At 41.7% G+C, this 19060-nt stretch overlaps 2 protein-coding genes across 2 annotated transcripts; one reads left to right on the top strand and one right to left on the bottom strand.

Moving 5' to 3' along the window:
* Positions 1 to 809: 809 nt before the first annotated feature.
* LOC145497575 (uncharacterized) lies at positions 810 to 8845 on the top strand. The gene is made up of 8 exons (XM_081477392.1): positions 810 to 952; positions 2506 to 2587; positions 3263 to 3286; positions 3789 to 3998; positions 4824 to 4846; positions 5550 to 5664; positions 6521 to 6538; positions 7033 to 8845. The coding sequence occupies exons 2-8, from the start codon at positions 2533 to 2535 to the stop codon at positions 7515 to 7517; spliced, it is 930 nt and encodes a 309-aa protein (XP_081333518.1). The 5' UTR covers positions 810 to 952; positions 2506 to 2532; the 3' UTR covers positions 7518 to 8845.
* An 85-nt stretch (positions 8846 to 8930) lies between these two features.
* LOC145497573 (protocadherin-11 X-linked-like) lies at positions 8931 to 18922 on the bottom strand. Its single transcript, XM_081477391.1, has 2 exons — positions 17417 to 18922; positions 8931 to 11807 (listed from the first exon to the last, which is right to left on the bottom strand). The coding sequence occupies exons 1-2, from the start codon at positions 18419 to 18421 to the stop codon at positions 9789 to 9791; spliced, it is 3024 nt and encodes a 1007-aa protein (XP_081333517.1). The 5' UTR covers positions 18422 to 18922; the 3' UTR covers positions 8931 to 9788.
* Between the last annotated feature and the right edge of the window lie 138 nt (positions 18923 to 19060).

Genomic DNA, 19060 nt, shown 5'->3' on the forward strand with positions numbered 1-19060 from the left:
TTGCACGTCAAAGAGGACATTGAAAATTCAGACGATATATGAGCAACATAAATAATCAGTTGGGAAAGCTTATAACTGAATGTTAGGACAGTAATGTAAATAGTTATATTCTGCGATTTAATAAATCCCGCCAGAAGTCTTTAAGATTTATTATAGACCACGGAAACGCCATACTTCACAATGTGCAGACTTTTAAATTTGGCCTAAGCCTTTTACACAAATATCACATAAAATCGCCTATTTAATTATCTCTCCGGAAATTCTCAAACAATTTTCTAAATATCAGAAACAGTTTTCTAAATATCTGGAAAAATCCCCTAAATATCCAAAAGTTTTTGTTTGTTTTAAAAATTAATCGATTTTGAATCACTTAGGCCAAAATTTTCTAAATTTTCTTGCAGTAGTAGGAGTTCAGGAAGAAGTTTCAGGCGCTCCGATGTTACCAGTATCCGCCAGTTTCCAAAATTGCTACTTTAGCGCGTTCAGTGACATACATTTTCCAAGTGGAAAATCGCTGAACTAAATTGTTCAGTCTAGCATAGAATTGAGTAATGCTTCAAGAAAACGGCGAAGAAAACACAGGGCCAAAAAAAGCTGTGAATAATCCTCAAAACACCATTTTTTTCTAAATATCTCGAAAACTTCTAAATATCCCCAAAAATATCCGGATATTTGCGAAAAGGTCTACTCTGGCCGAATCAACTTATATAAGGCATTAAAATTAGGAACTTCATGTTTTTGCTGTCCTCGCAGAAAACTGAATATCGCACGGCTAAAACATATCAAATCACGCTCCATTTTGTGCTAAATGACGATTCACCTGGTCAGCGGTTTATGGTGTCGATTCCTTCATTCCTTCATACTCAGGAAATGAGGTAATACCTGAGAATTAGTTATGCGCGAAGGAAAGGAGACGAAAAAATATTGAAAATTTCAAGTTGCCCTAACAAAGGTAAGTTAAATAATTTTAAGAGATATTTTCTACTGGGTCTGAATTTGATTCTTGCGAAACATTCGTCAGGTTATTTCGCTTGCTTCGTCGCTGAGAGATCGAGATAACTGGAAAACATTGGGGGCAGTTTCGACGGAATCAAATTAATATTGCCATTTATCCTTACGTTCTACCGGAGTGTTTCACCCTTTTGCTGTAAGATCTGCAATATGGTAAAGACGTAATTGGATGCTTAAACTTCAGTCTCAAAGTCTCAAAGAATTGTCGATATTTTGTTGTTAAGTTCTCGACACTTGGACATGGCCTGCACAAGGGAAATATAACTCGTTTACTTTGGGTCATTTTACGTTTTTACCAGTGTGCTTTTTTAAAAACAAAAATCGCTCTACACCTCTGTTGTCGACAGATATACGGTATTTCCCCCATAGTAGAATATTTCTAATTGAAGTACTTTTGATTTACTTAGCCGCCTGGAGAATATTTAAAATCTACTTGTGTGCGAAAGTATCAACAACCTGCCGTTGAAACAAACGGGTGCCCAGTGATCGCGACAGAATAAATATAGAAATAAACAGAACAATCACGGACTCGCAGAGCGTAACACTCTCGAAACATACAATATGAAGTCTTTGAAGACCTCAGGCGAGGCTTTCTATCTTAAGTTGTAGTCTGAAATGTACGTCAGGCAGATAACAGGAATGAAGTTGTGAAAAAGCAACGGAAAAAGCGAGAAACATTTCTTGCTTACTGTTTGTCAGTCTTTGCACACGTTTTTGCCAGAAAGCTCTCTCTCGCAGGCAACAATCCAAAATGTTTAACAGAAGCATACACCAGTAAATGTTGAGTTTAGCACATGTCAATCAAGGAAGGCTAAATGCGCTTCCCGGGTTTAATCTCCCTCGGCCGGTAGATTTCATCACTTGGCATAATAATTAAATAGAGCCACACGAGCTAACTAGTTAGCAAAATGTCAGAAATCAAATATGAACATCTTAAATTTGATCTTGCGACCGGTACTGTATCTTCGCAAATAATTACTCAGCTTCGCAGGCCATTAAAAGAACTATTTTCCTCACGTGACAGAGGTGAGAGGTGGGTTGAAGGGAAAGGGGTGGGAAGAAGCCCGGGCTCCGATCCGGCCGCCATATGGTCAGCGGAATGACACGGATGCAAGTCGGAAATCATACAACGAACCGTTAAAATTTCTAGATTCTACCTCTACGGGTGTGGTTCAGGTTTGCCGGCAGGAAGAGTTATACCAAGAAGATTCCAACGAACACCTATTTGTACAGAATTCTAACGGATTCTTTGTATTTCTAGTGGATTGTGAGCCCCTTAACTAAATAAATGCCATGTCTTAGCAACTGTAACTATAACAAAGTGGGATTTTATGCTACACATCTTAAGTGGTAGCCAAACAACATCCTTAACCTCCTAAAGATACAACGAGCATCGCTGTCAGTTCTATATAGCCAGGGCGATCACGCCAGTAAACAATGCGCACTACGTTTTTCCATTTGTGGTTTTATTTGTTAGTTTTCCTCCCTTATTAGGAAACGAATCCCTGGATGAGGTGAAGGATGAGGGCATTTGTAGTTTTACTCTTGGCTGGATATGCTATGTTATGCCAGTCAGGTAAGCACAGTTTCAATTCGTTTATTTGGAGATCTATTTTACAATCAGGTTACTTGTCCTCGTTTTCTATGAGCGAATAGTCAAAGAGACGTAGCCGGAGTTGACAATTTGCTCACAGAAAACGAGGGCAAGTAGTCTAATTGTTTTGGTAGACACTCTAAAGATTAGAACACAAAGCCGACAATTTTGTGAATTTTTAACCTATAAGTTAGAATACTTTTCAGTTTCAAGAGCAGTCAAGGCGAGCGCGATCTTTGTCTATCACCGAATAGAAAACAACGAGGGAACCAATCAGATTCGCGTATTTCCAACAGAAGAAAGCTGAGAGCCCACTACTGATTTGTTATAATGATTATGTGGATGAAAGGTTGTAACTTTGTCCCATGACTGGTTTATGCATATGCACGCGCGGCATTTATACCACGGGTCCTCGCCTCCGCGCACAAAAATTTGCACGCCACTTTTAACATTAAACATTGTCCGAGGCCAGAATTGTCGTAGGGTTTAAAGAATTTAGTAATTTCGCTTGAATTGTTGATTAAGTAATTAAGGAGGTTGTAGATTTAATTTACAGGAAACAATTCAGAGACTTGTCAAAACCATTATCTCGCAGCAAATGTGCAACGTCTCAAACTGCTCTAACTTACTTGTTTGCTTTTTTTTATTTCCATGCAGGATCCATAAAGAGAATTAAAAGAGGTAAGAATTACCGTATGTGAAAGTGTGTAGTATTAAGGATGGCATTCGGGTCACGTTGCTCACACGAACTGTTTCGGTAAAGGAGGCGACTTTGAGAATAGGTTTTTCCATCCCCGAATAAGATGCTAGTTCAGCATTCTGCAAGGTCGCCGTAACGGCTCACTAGTATCTATTAATACTCCTGGTGGGGGAAAGACACTGTAAGAAAAGAGCGTCTTGTCCAAGCCGAATATACAAAGATGATCTCTGCAAGGGCTTGAACTCAGGTGATTAACCTACTATATAAGTCCAAGAAGCGTAGAATAAGCTTTCCTTCTCCTAATGAGACATCGTTGCAGTCCACTGACAACTAAGGCTCAAGTCCTCGGAAACACGCACATCTACCCTGATCATAGCAAGAGCTTCACCGGATCACCCACGACAACTTATTGTTATAGTAATACCGTTTGTTGCTTAGCAACGCGACTGGTTTTATAACTCTAGAAGTTCTTTTCTCCCACAGGATACCTCTCGAGGACTGGTTTGTGTGTTAAGCCTGAGGCCAACTTTAAAATAAAAGACCCTCGGCTGAATTTTTGGGGCGTGGCATATGTGCTGCCAGATGACGCTAACCCCAAATGTACTGAGTCTGAGTGTTCGGAAGACAGTCACTGTGACGCTGACCGGAAGTGCTGTAGGAACTACTGTGGAGGCATGGTGTGCACACCTACAAGTAAGCACTATTCTTCTCGGCCACTTCCGAGTTGCCTTTTGCCTGGGTGTCAAAACGAGTCTTCATGCCAAACCATTCATATGAAAATGCGTTCCGCCTACTGGTTCATTTTCATGCAAATCACACTCATTTTCATATAAAAGGTTCGTTTTGAAACAGAGACACAAGGTAACTCGGAAATGGCCTATTTACGAAGAACGCTACAGGGCAAGGTTGACGCCTTCCGTTAATGAGAGTTTCCCACTTAGGAGTGAAATGCTTTCGCTTAAATTGTTAAAGAGCTCAGTCACGGTATTTTGAATTATTTTGGCCACGTACAAAATTACCTTTAAATGGTAGGAAATCTGAAAATAACAGTTTAATAAGATAGAAAAACACCAAAGACTTAATGATAAACCATAAAGGAACAAGGATGGCTAAGGATGGAGAAGATTAACACGGATTACAAACGACGAATTTGAAAAATTGAGGCTAAACTTTTCAATATGCGGAAACCGTGACTGAGCTCCTTTAATAAAGGAATTGAAAGTTAGTTTAAAGCCTCAGGATTCAGCGTAAGGGATCGGCCGCAGGGCTCACTTGCATGCAGGGCTAAGGTTTATCTACGATAAAGGGGCAAGGAGTGAAGATATACCTTCCCTGGACAGAAAGCTTATCCATTGCAGGCAAGAGACCATGATCTTGTCGCAGGTTATTCTCTAGCTTTTTCCTTTTTACCTTGTCACAACAATTTTGATGTCACCAACAATGATTCTAAACTTTCATGTTGTGTGGTGAGATGGCCCTTTTAAAAATCTTAACCTTGTATCTCTTCTTTTCTTTCAGTGCGAGATCCAGACCCGTGCAAGGTATGTTAAGTTAAGCTACGTGCCAAGGATATTATTTGAAAGCGATTTCTATTAAAACCCGATTTTTTGCAATAAGCGATTTCCGAGTTACTTTTTACCTCTGTTCAAAACGAGTCCTGGTGCACAACCTTTCATTATCTTTCATATGGAAATGAGTTTGATTTGCAAGACAATGAACATGCTAGAAAAACTAGCTTTAATATGAAAGCTTGTGAACGGAGACTCGTTTTGAAACAGAGGTAAGAGCAACTTGGAAATGGCTTATTGATTGAGACGCTGCAAATTTACAACCACCTGCATCTCATTATCTGATATATCTGCATTCCGTTCCTTTAAAAGGCTGTCTGATTGTTTCTCCATAAGTTCCTGTATTTCAGTTCGCGGTTGACAATCCAAAACTCCCGAGTTTCAATTGACAAAATTTCCCCGAGAAAACCACAACAAAACAACAACACAACAAATTTTCCATGGCGCAAGCGCTCTTCCGCAAAATCCGGGAACTTTTATTTGCAACTCTAAATTTCAATATGTCAATCAATCCTCGCGTGTGACTTATGTCAATCAATCAATGTGTAAATCAATCCTCGCGTGTGACTTCCGGTGAAAGTAATTCCCGGTTCGCTCTCACAAAAACTATTTTCTAAGAAATGGGGAAGACAAAATAACACTAATCTCGTTTTCTTCCTTTTTGGTGTTTTATCAGCAATTCAAGTGTCCTGTCGGTCAAACATGCAAGGTTCAGTACGTTCCATGCGTGATGCCCAAATGCAAAGACGCCATCGCCGTCAACAGACCAACATGTATTAAGGATCCATCAGGTACGTTTGACAAACTGACCTATCTTGGTCTCGCCTCTTTCCGATCTACAGCGTGCAGTGTGGAGAAAACAAACTGTTTCTGTTGAGAATGGTGGGGTTGGTGAGAGACAAAATGGGGAATTTTCCGCCAACAACTTAAACGAGCTCAGTCACTGTATTTTGAGTTATTTTGGCCACATACAAAATTACCTTTAAATGGTAGGAAACCTGAAAATAACAGTTTAATAGGATAGAAAACACCAAAGAGATAATTATAAACCATAAAGGAACAAGGATGGCTAGGGATGGAGATGACTGACACAGATTACAAACGACGAATTTGAAAAATTGAGGCTAAACTTTTCAATATGCGCAAACCGTGACTGGGCTCCTTTAATAGAAAGATAATGTTTATTTACACACGAGCGTGTGAATAACCAGGAAAAAAAAAAATTTGATTCCCCAACGGGATTCAAACCCAGGAACTCTCTGACACCGAGCATGCGCTCTATCCCCTACGAAGAGACTCAGGGTGGGCAAGGGCATGTACCAGGCTCATATAGACAAAAGTTTCACAAACTGCGAGAATCAGGAAAGTCGAGAGCGTACTGCGGGCTTCACATTAACCATATGTCTTTATGTACTGCCATATAGAACGCTCTTGACATGATAAGCCCGCAGAACAGGTAGTTTGGTGAGGTAGAACGTGAGGCGCTAAGCGTTTGTGTCACGTTCCGCGCTCTGACCCGGTAGTAAGGAACATTGCGTTTGTTTTCCTATCTAACTAACGAGCTAACAATTTTCTATCTATTTTCAATTATCAACATCTTTTAAACGTTGCTCTCTTTGGTTCTATGTGATCCTGCTTCTTCTACAGCGGCCGCACCTCCTCCAGGTAAGGAAAATCAGATTTGGAGAATTAAAAGCTTTTGTCTCTAAAATAGAATTGAACGTATGGCATCGCGGGAGGGCTAGTAAGACGTCACAGCAACTTCCGTTGCCTTTACCGAGCCCAACCTAGCCTGTTCTATTCGTTTGGTTAGAAGTGGGAAGTCAATGCGAAGCACGAGTGGAAACTGAAAAGGCGAGGAAATTGGGGCGAGAAGGGGTCACTTTCTTCCCAGATTCCACTCGTTCTTGCACTCGCCTTGGTCCCCTTTCGTACGCCCTCGCCAACCCAGAGCCTAGAACAGGCTGAGCCAACCCAAGCTACGGTGAACTGGTGTCAGCCGAGAGAAAACGCAACTGATGTCCTTTCTTAGTGCAACTACCTTTCATCGTCTGTTCGTCCATATATGTGTCCATTGTTCAAGAAGTAAAGGTTCCATTCCCCAATGTTGTATTGAAATTGGTCAAAAGAAACAGACTGTACTTTTTGTTTTCTCGCAGCAATGCCTCCGGCAGCACCAGCGATCCCGGCCCAAGGAGCCTATGGACCTCCTATGGCCCAGCAACCGCTGGCATACCAACCGCAGCCACAGGCACCTCAAGCGTCTTTCATGCAGCCACCAATGGCGCCCATGACAGCAGCCATGCCACCGGCCATGCCACCGGGAATGCCACCTATGGGTGCATTTCAAAACGACGAACTTGGTAATGAAGCCGGTTTATTACCCGGTTTAGGAGGAAATCAACCTGGTATGGAAACTGGTCTTAGCGATGCTTCCTTGATTAACGCCCTCCAAAATGAAAATCAGGGGCCGGGGCTTCAAAACGATAAACTACCACCAAGCGAACAGAGTAATTTTTTTCCACCGCCACTAGCATATGAACAGCAGCAACCCTTAGCAGATGCGCCGGCGAGCGAACCTCCAGCGGCTAATCCCGTGATCGCACCGCAACCTGGCTGGGAAAGAAGTTCAAGAGTTCACTAAGTGCGTCATGTACGAGCACTTGACAATTGACTGTCGAAAGGGCCTCTGAATGGAACGCCCGTGTAAAACTGCGACACTACTCAGAGAGGAAATGTTTTGTACACACCATCTTCAGGTTCTTCTCCAGCAGTATGCATTCTCTAACAGTAATATAGACATTTAGAGCATAATAAACGAATGGCTAAAATAAGAAAGAAAGCCAGACTAGACCTTGGAACAGGAACACTCGGAGAACCTTGACAAAATTGTAACATATCTTCAGACGGTAAATTCTCTTGTACATACGGTTTCTAATTTTCCGATGTAATATTTGTTTAATTTCTATGTATCATGAGGTAATGGTAGCCAGGACAATGTGGTAGTAACTGCTCAGCGAGGAAATAAACCAGACTGAATTTCCATCTTTTGGTCTCTGCTACTAGCTAGTTCAGTTGAACGTGATATTATCCCAAGCCCAGTGTGTAAACAGTATTCTTGGCATATCGTAACATTTACAGCACTATGATAACGTAGCCTCACTCCGTTAATGCACCCGCTCATTCCCATCTTTATGTCACGTTTTTCTCAGCAAAATGACAGTCACTTTTTTTTCCTGCACGCCCGGTCGTTGAAACTGGCACGGCCAACACTATCTGCTTGAAAAAGAATAAATCTGCTATGCAGCGGATAAAACGCATATTATACCGTGCACCGGATAGTGATTTATCTGATTGATAGCATAATCCACCGTTTGAACAACCTGGAAAGGAAGATTGCGTGACAAGCCGGTCGGCTGTAAAGAATCCAAACTTTTCTGTACACCCTTGAACTGGTTTCTTGAGATCTCAACAAATTGATTTCCTATTACAGTTTCGAGTCTCTTCTCTGTATTTTTTTTATTTGCTTACTCCTTTCTGTACAACTTGACGAAACAAGCCACCCTGGCAAGTTCCGTTACAGGATCGTTTTCGATTGTTCTTAAAAACAATGGAACTGAACGGAGGTGAAACACCGAGGGCCTCCACAAAGCCACGCTTTTGACAAGCTTGACATGCGCAATTAAGCAGTACGTACTGGCGATAGTTTCGGACGGTCGCTCGCATCCCGACCGCCAGTCAGGAGAAATGAAGACTCCGGGTACGAGAATGAGGCTTACTGGAAACGTTTCATGTGAAACTGGGTTTGATAAGGATGGAAGAGTTTGTGCGAACATCCCCCATGTTCTTTGCGGCAGACTTAGCCTGCGAACAGACTCCCGACGAGCGCGAAAAAAAGAATTCGGCGTACGCCCCGCCCCGATCGCTTCGCTCTCCGAATTCTTCAGTTTCCGTCCTCGCCGGGAGCCTGTTCACAGGCAACGGCAGACTCAACCTATCCACACCCCATATATGGGATACCGCGCCCAGATCCCTGGCAACAGTTAAATGATAACCGTTTTCAACATGCATCTTGTGCCTTTTATTCCTGTTACTCAATTTACGTTCTGCCATGAATATAAAAAAATCAATTCAAAATACCTATCCTAAAAAATGAACTCTTGGTATTCATTCGTTATAATAATGTATAAAATCAGCGTCTTATAACCCCTCCATTCCCTACAATCAGCAAAATTTGATTACAGTCATAGGCAGGATAAATAATTTCATTACAACTTTAAATTTTAAATTACTAAATTTCTGGAAATGTCATTCCTCTATTAGTCTCTACAATCAGCCCGCTCTCACTATACAGTAAATATTCTACTCTTGTACAAAATGTAAATGTAAATATTCATCTATTTAGTCGTTAAATTAATCTGAACTTGAACAAAAACGTACATGTACAACTTTGAGCGAAAGCACAACACCGTCCAGTGGGGAGGGGTGAGGGGAGACTTAGGTACCACAATCAACGTTCTTGTGTGGAAAATGTATGAAGAACATTTAGTCAGAGGTTAGCCTCACACACAATGACAAGTAATTTAAATGGGCCTTGTTAAATGGAGTCTACAAGTTAGATGCAGAGGAAGGTGATGGTTTTTGTGGTTGCAGTTAAAAATGTCTTCCTGGAAAGAAGGCGAAAAGAAGGCCTTGGAGTTGACTAGGTAGAGATTGCCCAGGACAAATTCTTCTGTTTCCTTGTTCGTCTCCAAAGAACAGTATTATGATATTCTTTGTTATATGAGAAAAAGAGAAAACGATGATTTGTGCTCTCGTGTAACAAAGCGCTTTCATGAAGCGTCCATTTAACTTAATGATTTACTCTGCATGAATATAGTTCAGTCTATCTGCCGATAATCTCATTCTGTAGTTATTATAAGTCTGTGGTGGAATGCGTGACTCCAGAAATTGTCACTGACGCTTTTCGTCTCTGTACGTCTTCGTACGGGGGCGGGGGAGGTGGCATACCAGGGCTGCGAGCTCGGTACTGAGGAGCTGGATATTTCACGTGATTTCGGGGTCGCCAATCGTCCTCTCTCCTTTTGGATGGGGGGCTGTGAGCGCAATACGGGCTGGACCCGTGGGAACTCCAGCCACGCCCGCTATCTAGATCATCTTCACTACTGTGATACTCGACCATTGCCTGCTCAAACGGGTAATACATATCCGGTCGCGAATTACCCGTGGGGGATCCTGTCCCCGGCGGAGCTTGATATGTCATCGTCGGGTGCATCTTTTTGATCGGGTTCGGAGATGCATCGATCGGTTGTTTACGGGAGGTGAAGACAAAGGCCTCGGCCGCTTGGCGCGGGTTAGAAGTCGCTTGGTGGAACATTTTCTTAGACGCCTTCAGGGCATCTTCCCGACTTATGTCTGGCTCATGATAGCTACCGCGTTTGTCTTCTTCTTTGTTATTTCTACGCCTGAACTTCAAGCAGAAAACTGCTATCAGGCAAACACTTAACAGCAAGAAGCCGACGCACGCTCCAACCACTATGATCATCTTTATGTCCGAAAAGAAACCCCCATTCCCCTTTCGGGTTTCCACCACACCATTGTCCACTTTCGTTGTAGCTGGAATGTCCCCTGGGAGACCGGAGGGCGGAGGTGCGGGAGTAATGAATTTGACCGAGATTATCAAACGTAGAAAAGCCTCCTTTTTGATGAAACCCGAGTCCGCAGCTCTGATTGTCAAAGTGTAAGCTTTTTCGTTCAGTACCTTTCTGAGTGAAATTTTCCCGTTGCGTTCGTTCATGTGGAATACTCGACGGTTGTTCCCACTTACGATGGAGTATTTCACAAGGCCGTTTGATCCGGAATCTCTGTCGATCGCCTGTAGTTTCAAGATTGTTTCTCCAATGAAAACAGCGTTTGACAGAGTCATGTTATGACTACCTACCATTCCAACAAAAACGGGCGAGTTATCGTTCATGTCACCCACCGCAACGTTCAAAATAATATCCATTTCCACGCTTCCATCTGATAAAACAGCAGTCAACGAGTAAGAACTGTTCGCCTCTCGATCCAACATTCTTGTAGTTGTTAATATCCCCTTCTTTTCGTCTAGAGCAAAGTCGGTGGTATTCGTGGCCAATCTTACACGAAGCAGTTTGTCTGGTGCTGCAGAAGTGAGTGAAATCCTTCCAACTTCAACTCCTTCAGGTTTATTCTCCGCCACGCTAAAATTATGTATATGCTGCGAACATTTAACGACGACTTTCAACACAGTTTTTCCATGTCGAGGTACGCGGCCATCATCTCGAACATCAATGTTCACCGTAAAAGATGAAGTGAATACGCACCATAACTTCACCCAAACAAACACTTGCCCTGTATTATCAATTTCAAACCATTTAGATGGGTCTTCAACGCTGCCATTACGATCACCTATGCGTACGCTTTCCACACTGTAGGTCAACTCGGAGTTTCTCCCATCATCTTCGTCGGTCGCTGTCGTCCTCGCGATTACCGCGCCTGGAGTGACGTCATCACCGATGTTCACGTCGTAAACCTTCCGAGTGAACCTCGGAGCGTGTCTGTTGCTGTCGGCTAGCTTGACAGGTAATATGTAGCTGTTCTTTTGTGACAGTGGCTTACCTTGATCTTCAGCCACGATTTTGATTTTGTACTGCGCATGTCGGTCTAGACTCAGTGGTTGTCCTATTATGAGGATATATTGCCCAGCGAACATCGGCTGTAAGCTGAAGTCCTGCTTGTGGTGCTGTAGAGTGACCGTGACAAGGCCATTGGGTCCACTGTCTCTGTCTTGCACCGTTACCAAAGCAACACCAGTATTGAGGATGGTGTCCTCGGGAATTTTGCCCTGCTTGTCGAAGGCGTCTGGGAGCAACTTCACAGTTATTTCTGGCTTGTTGTCGTTCTCATCAAGAACCTGTAAGCAATTTGAAAACATCTGTTTTTTAGCTGAACCAAAAGGTTAAGACTACTTCTCAGGATTATCACTTTATAGCCGTTTTTGGGGTCGCCATTGAATCCACCCCCATTAATATCTATTGGAAGGAATGACTGCGTAACGAACCAAACAGAAATAATGAGTTGTCTAACCAATAGTCTCCAGGTATATACTGATAAATGTTCCCTTGGCTTCTCTTCAAACCTCACTGACTACAGAAAGGAACCTGATCAATGTGTTGCAGAAAGAAATTTCCCATATTTGAACTGGAATTGGTGACAAACGTATTGACACGAAGCGCGCGTACAAGTACACGTTTGTTCCAGGGCGAGAAGAAGCGCGCGAAACAAGAGCAGTGCGATGTCCAGAGGAAAAATTAGCCCTCGTATTTCGCGTTCCCGAGACTATGCAGAACTTACTCTTTTCACGTTCTTGTTTTGCAGAGGACGGTAAAGAAATGGACAAATATTTATAGCGCACGTGCACAGCTATTGTTTTGCTCATTAAACTTTTTGTTTGGTGACGCTCTCGTTGCCGTCGTCATTACTGTCCCATCCCCATCCCCTTACAGTCACAGAACACGTTCTCTGCATGCCTGCCTCCTCCCCTCCCACGTCTCCCTCAACCATTATCATTGGTTTTCTCGCGTGTTCCGTTTTTGAACTACTTTAAAAATTGTACTCCAGATAGATCACTGTCATCGCTAATATTTGCTTCTATATTTTATTTGGGTTAAACGTACGAATAGGACACCTTCCCTCTGAATTTGTGCAATTACTCTGCCAGGTTTCCCTCTATTTATAGTCTGTCTACACTTTGGGGTCGTGTTCTAGGTTTGGTTAACAAAGCCAACATATAGATAGACAGTGCTGATATTGGCTTGACGCTGAACTGTGTTTCTTTTCTTTCTTTAATTTTCTTTTCACCTTCCTGCCGCCAGTTTTCCTAGTCCACTGGCCACACCAAGTTCGACGGATTTTTAGTAATAGACGTTGGGTTAACTTGACTAACTTAGTCAACGAAAGTCAGTACAAACCGAACTAACATAAGATTTCCACGCCGGTTTTGTTTTGTTTTGTTTTGTTTTTCAGGTCTGAGTGCGGGTCTCGTGACGTCAAACTCGATCGAGCCCCTGGGAAACTGCCAAAAGGGGTTAAATCATAGCAAGTTTTTATTCTCACTTATATCAGCCGATTAAAAGAAAGCAGGAAATCCCAGAACTCAAGTTTTCCGGAAACTGATATACAGGTTACGAATGATAACCAAACTACGCACGCAAGTTTATATTCTATTTTCAAAGGCGAGCAAAAACTAGTAGTTTACTGGAGCGGCAAAATCGACCTGAAAAAAAACCTCGCCACGTCCCACGCTTCATCAAAAGTAGAGCCCAAATTTTTAACGTTTGTCTTTCGTAATGCGTCTCAGTCTTCTCCAAGCGCATCTTTTTTCCTTTTTGGTTTCTTTTTACTTCGTTTCTGGTTTTCTACCTTGGCTAGCTATTATTTAGGCTGGCTTTCTTGACTTGAAGATAGTTTTGTTGAAAGCAGAAAAAAAAATGCTCTACATTAGTGTTGGTAGACATTAACAGCCAGATGTTGTATCGCTGTTGTATCGCTCTCTCCCGAAATCCAGCCTTTCTCTGTGTCGCGTGTTTTCGTGCGGTCAAACAAAATAAGAGCACTACAGCGTACTGTTAAATCTGTCCCCAGGAGCAGAAATATCCGGGGATATTTGTACGCGATTTGAGTGTTTTCTTCGCTTAACTTAATGGCGCTGGATGACAAATCGTGACCTGACTTCCTTGTTCATGACTCAGTTTAATAGTCAAATCAAGCTGAGTGTATATAATTTCTTAAGCCCTCTCATGAAATCGAAACTTTAACCCTTAGCCAATTAATCCACATTGGACTTATCCGGAAATTTCTTACGCCAGACACAACACTGAAATCCTCCCAGCGGAACAGACGCAATTTGAGGAACAGATTAACGTCGATGACAAGAACGGTTCCCCGCGCGAAGGATGAGCGTCACCGCGGGAGCGTCACGCGCGTCACCCTTGTTGATAAACGAACGTAAACTGATTAATTATAAAGAGGTCATTTATTCTAGTTGATGTGTGTGTTTTCTTTTATTCTATCTTTAGGGGAAAAGCTCACTACCCAAACTTTGCCAATTTGAACTTGTCAAGACGGCTTTTATTTCACGTTTTTTTTCCATATTCCTTCTTCATTCACGCGCAATTCCGTTGAAGTCGTTGAATAATGAATCCACCTTGGTCATGACATGGTCACATATCAATTTGCAAAATTGCGGCAAGCTGTTGTTTTTAGTGACAAACTTGTTCTCAACACGCCTCAAACAAATTCTAAACAAATTAGACAACACAAAACGAGTATATTTTACAACGCATTTAGCCTTTTTTTCGGGTTAAATTCCCAGGAATGTTGCTTGCGGTTAAAATAAATGCGTCGCCATTAGCATTGTTGAAACAGAATTTCCTTTGGCCATTTATCACCTGATAATGGTGAATGTCATTGCGGTTTCCCTCAATACATTGTCATTTTTGAACAACTAAAGACGTTTTTAAGGCTTTGGTGTGATTTGTAACATGCACAGACCATTTTGTAAAACTTCCGAAACATTTTTACACCCTACGAATTTAGAACTAGTTCTATTTATTTCACTGTTTAGCTAAGTCACGCTCCAGATATTTAGGTCACCAAACAAAAATGTTCAAAAAAAAGGAGAGAAAAGAAAATGCAAAATAATGAAACGGAAATGGGCTATACTGCAACCTCAAACCATATATGCAAGACGAAACACGTACACTTCTTTTGTATGTTCCAAAGATAATTTAAATTGTAGCTCTTGAAAAAGCGTTCTTTTTCTTTCAATCCATCTTTCAAGATTTCCGCCGTTCTTGACTTGAAGTTTGCAGGAACAAAAGCGGTAACAGCAGTTGTTTGCTAACGTTAAAATAGCTTGATCACCCATCCTGTGAAGTCGGCACCGAAAATAACAGTGGGCATACATGGCGAGGCGGTTCGTCTCGTGTTTTTGGTTGGCAATATATTGAGCGACGCCTTTAAATCGTAAAACTTTAGGCTGCCCCCTGAAAGATGATTTCAACAGCATCTTTGGAATCGATCACAAAAATATGCCACTGGCAAAAATAAGGGCATGGATCGGCCACATAATGTAACTTCCGGTTTTGAGTTGGGTTTTATGCCTTTGATCATCCAGACAAACTTTCGACACTCCGAGAAAAGCTCACTACATATTCTTGCCTCACAGTTGTATACATACAACCATTAGAAATATAAACACGTCTGGTTCATCTTTGATGTTTGCCCACCCTATTCAGGAGAAAGCTCTTTACTAAACCGTGAACGATTTTGCGGAACTTTTCTTTCTCTTTGAAATGGCAAGGTGTTTGGCTTTTAAAACTTAGCTTCTCCAAATAATAAATTTTCATAAACTAGAATAAAAATCCGAGGCCAATATCGACTTGCAATGAAAATCTGCCACGCAAATAAGAACCTAGGGTTTTGTATCTAACAGGTGAAAAGAAACACAGCTCTTGGGGTCAGTTGATTCCACTATATAGGGTGTATATCGTAAAATACTGCACTTTTACTTGAATGAAACTGAAATGTTTTTGTTTCACCGTGGAGGATTCCAGACAATAGAGATGCCCCACAAGGGCAAAAATGATTTGACGTTTAAAAGCTACCATGCAATCAAAAGCACAGCACAAGTACTTCATCATTGAGTGTCTACCGAAAACAACGCTGGAGTCCTTGAAAATTACTTCATTCTTTTTTACCGAACGTAAACAAACATTTTTGGCCTGTCAACATTTCAGAGATATCAGTGAACAGAAGGCATACCTTGCCCAAGCTGTAGAATTAAGAAAAATAACTCACATCCGGAGAGCACGCTAGTTTTTTTATTACACCCTGGAAAATTGAAATACTGGGCTTCAGATTAATTCCTGTTAGCACGTTTAGCGCGGATGTTTTTCGATTTCGGTTCAATCGCCGCGCTTATAATACACACAAAATCCTAGCTGGAATGCAAAGAGGACCCCACACGTAAACTGTAATCAAAACGAGAGAGATAACGGGGCAGCTGCCTTCTCTCTGATCCTATTTAAAAACTGCGCTAACAAGCTTGCTAAAAAAAAAACCTTTTAAAAGGCGAAACTGGTCCGATTCCCGAAGCTTTTAACACGCGAAAAACACCAAACAAATATTTCACAATGACATGCGTTCACAAGTTGAAAGCATTTACATTGCCTTAAATGATATGCAAATAGGAAATGTCTGATTGAATGGGTCTTTTTAGAGTGTATGCAAATCCTAAGTGGGGTGTCATTCAGGATTAGAACGCAGTGGAAAAGCCATCGAAACAATAGTGTCCAACACAAAAGGTTAGGAAGAAATGATGGAGCGCCGCCCGTCGAATTGAAAACTTGGCAAACAGAAAGCAACCAAGATACTAACCACGAACGCTAACAAAGAGAAAGTCTTACGCGAATTTTAACACAAAGAGATGGCGCGATTGCAGACTTCTTTAACCTTTCATTTTGAAATAGATATGCTATCTATCAAGGAATTAGTCCTTAATCGTAAAGACAGGGCATGGCTTCGAGGGCACAAAACTGTATATTGTGTCTAATAAGCCAACATCATTGAATTCACAGCAGGGATTAATATAGACTTTCACGATAAGGGTTCATCAGAGACTGATGTTACCTCTCTCGTTGAAAAACAACACTAATTATTTTCTGAATCGAAGCATTTGGAAACCAATCACTTCGTAACGAAAGAAGATACGGTGTTAAAGAAAGCCAACAAAAATCTATAACTTCGCACGCCTGTAATACAAATATAATACTGCCTTAAAGTTCATTCTTCCAAAGAACTGTCTCCAAACGATAAGAGAATTAAAAAAGTTAATATGTTGTAATTTAAAAAGCAATAATTCTTTCCAATGTTTCCCACTTGAATAGAGCGCAATGTCAAATTTCACGCGAGCATTAAGAGTTTTATTGTTGTAAGTTTCGCCAGTGAATTTTTTTGACAGCTAGCTAGTTTTAACAAGAGCGTTTAATTAATTTCGGCTCTCACAGTCTTGTAACATATTAAAGATTAAAGAAAGAATGGATTTTGAAAAATCCAAACTTAATTGAGGCGAAGTGATGAAGTTCTGTTACGTTTTGCGGTATTGAAAGATCATAAAGCAACCTCTCTCGCTTTTCTTTCAACAGTCTTTTCGCCTATCTATCAACTGGTGTTAAAATAACATGCAACTCTTTAGTGTAAATTTCAACATAAACTTACCAAACCTGAAAAGTCAAACTAAATGAACAATGGCGATGAAAGGAGGACGCAAGGTTCTTTAAACTACCATAATGACACACAATAAATTAAAAAAGGCCATTTTCTCCGCGATTATATAATTATTAGCTCGATTGTGACCATGCAAAAGAATCAGCAGAACGTCATTTTGTGTCGAGCGTTTAACTTCATTTACGAGTGCACCTACAAAGAGATTCAAACTCTATGTACACAATGTACACTAACCTTCACATTTACCACAGCAGTTGACGGAATGGAGTCCGGTCCTTTGTCTCTCGCCGTCACCTGTAGCTGGTAATCCTTCGAGAGCTCATAATCTAACGCAGCGTTTGTACGAAGTTCGCCCGTTCGCGCGTCCAGCGTGAAAAGATCTTTATATTGAGGCGGAACTTGGAGAGAGTAGACCACTTCACCGTTTGTACCAATGTCTTTATCTGTCGCAGTAACATTCAGCAAAAACGTTCCTACAGGAGAATTCTCTCTAACCTCGCCGACATAGAGATCTTTGCTGAATTTGGGAAAGTGATCATTCGAATCTAGAACTGCGATACTCAAACCTTTGCGTCCAACCCTTGGTGGGCTACCCCCATCTCTCGCCTCGATCACCAAATAGTAGCTGTCGTTTATTTCGCGGTCCAGCCTTTTCGACACGACTAGTTTGACTTGAAATATTTCCGAAGTAGGGCGCGATACTTTTAAGTCAAACACCCCACCGTCATTCCTGTCAACAATCTCGTAACTTTGAACAGAATTGTTACCAATGTCCGAATCTTCCGCCACCGTTATTGGCAACTCTGCACCTAGCGCAGATTCTTTAACAGAAATATTCTCAATATCCTCCTTAAAAATGGGACTGTTGTCATTTATGTCTAGAATCTTGATCTCTGTCGGTATAGCCGCTTTCATAACTCCTTTCGAGACTTGAACTAAGATTTGAAATGTGTCGCGAACAAGTCCAAGGGACACGTTCTCACGGTCTATCTTCGCGGCAGTCCGTATAACACCAGTGCTTTCGTCGATACCAAAAGACGTTTGCAGTGATCCTTGGAACTCGTATCGAAGCTCTCCCTTGATATTGTCATTTGTGGCCATTGCTTTGACTATGGAACTCTCTGAAATGTCTCCTACAAAAGTGTCAGCTTCTAGTTCTTCGAAAACTTGAAATTTCATAACGTCCGAGGCCTTGCAAAATGTGAGTAGCGATACCAGCCACAGTAGCATTCGCGCCATGACGCTCGCCAGCTAAGTGGGGCTAAATTTCGAACGCTCGGTGATTAAATAGCAAAATGAATAATGACGCCGATACGACCGACAAAACACCGCGTAATCCTTCCACGTAAAAATGTGAACTATGCGGAGTGAATAAAGATGTTGCGTGGAGCACAGAGCGTGGTACGGAAAAGATCGTGCGCCAATTTGGCGGTTGTATATATTTCAGGCACTTGACTTCACACTTCTCAATGTTCGCCCGTTGTTGCTATTTTTTTTTTCCTCGCACTAAACCTGCTTCCCATTATATGAGTCCATACAAAGAGATTGCCAAATCCAAGCCGGCTGTGCAGTCAAGGATTCATATCCCTTCATCGCAATGCACCTACTACAGGTAACGATAAGAGGTTTGCTCACTCTTTTCCTGTGTCGTTGACAAGGTGTTGACCAGTCAATCATCAAACAATTCCCCTGGGGGGAATTTTAACACAATTAAGGCGGACAATGAATGTCACACAACGGAAGCAGGTTGAACAAACTTGTAAACAAGTTCTCCACTAAGTGAAATGACTAAATAGCACGTCAAACATTCGAAAATGGAGCGGATTTATTTAGTGTTCCGTGCGTTAAAAGCTTCCTCTCGTGTTTTTTTTTTTTTGT

This window comes from Orbicella franksi, chromosome 9 (assembly GCF_964199315.1).
Source record: "Orbicella franksi chromosome 9, jaOrbFran1.1, whole genome shotgun sequence".
NCBI lineage: Eukaryota > Metazoa > Cnidaria > Anthozoa > Scleractinia > Merulinidae > Orbicella > Orbicella franksi.

Bases quoted from the DNA above. Each gene is read 5' to 3' on its own strand.
- LOC145497575 (XM_081477392.1), top strand. From the start codon at position 2,533: ATGAGGGCATTTGTAGTTTTACTCTTGGCTGGATATGCTATGTTATGC. The intron at 2,588-3,262 runs GTAAGCACAGTT...ATTTCCATGCAG, and splicing joins TGCTATGTTATGCCAGTCAG to GATCCATAAAGAGAATTAAA. The intron at 3,999-4,823 runs GTAAGCACTATT...CTTTTCTTTCAG, and splicing joins CATGGTGTGCACACCTACAA to TGCGAGATCCAGACCCGTGC.
- LOC145497573 (XM_081477391.1), bottom strand. From the start codon at position 18,421: ATGGCGCGAATGCTACTGTGGCTGGTATCGCTACTCACATTTTGCAAG. The intron at 11,808-17,416 runs GTTAGTGTACAT...AATTGCTTACAG, and splicing joins CTGCTGTGGTAAATGTGAAG to GTTCTTGATGAGAACGACAA.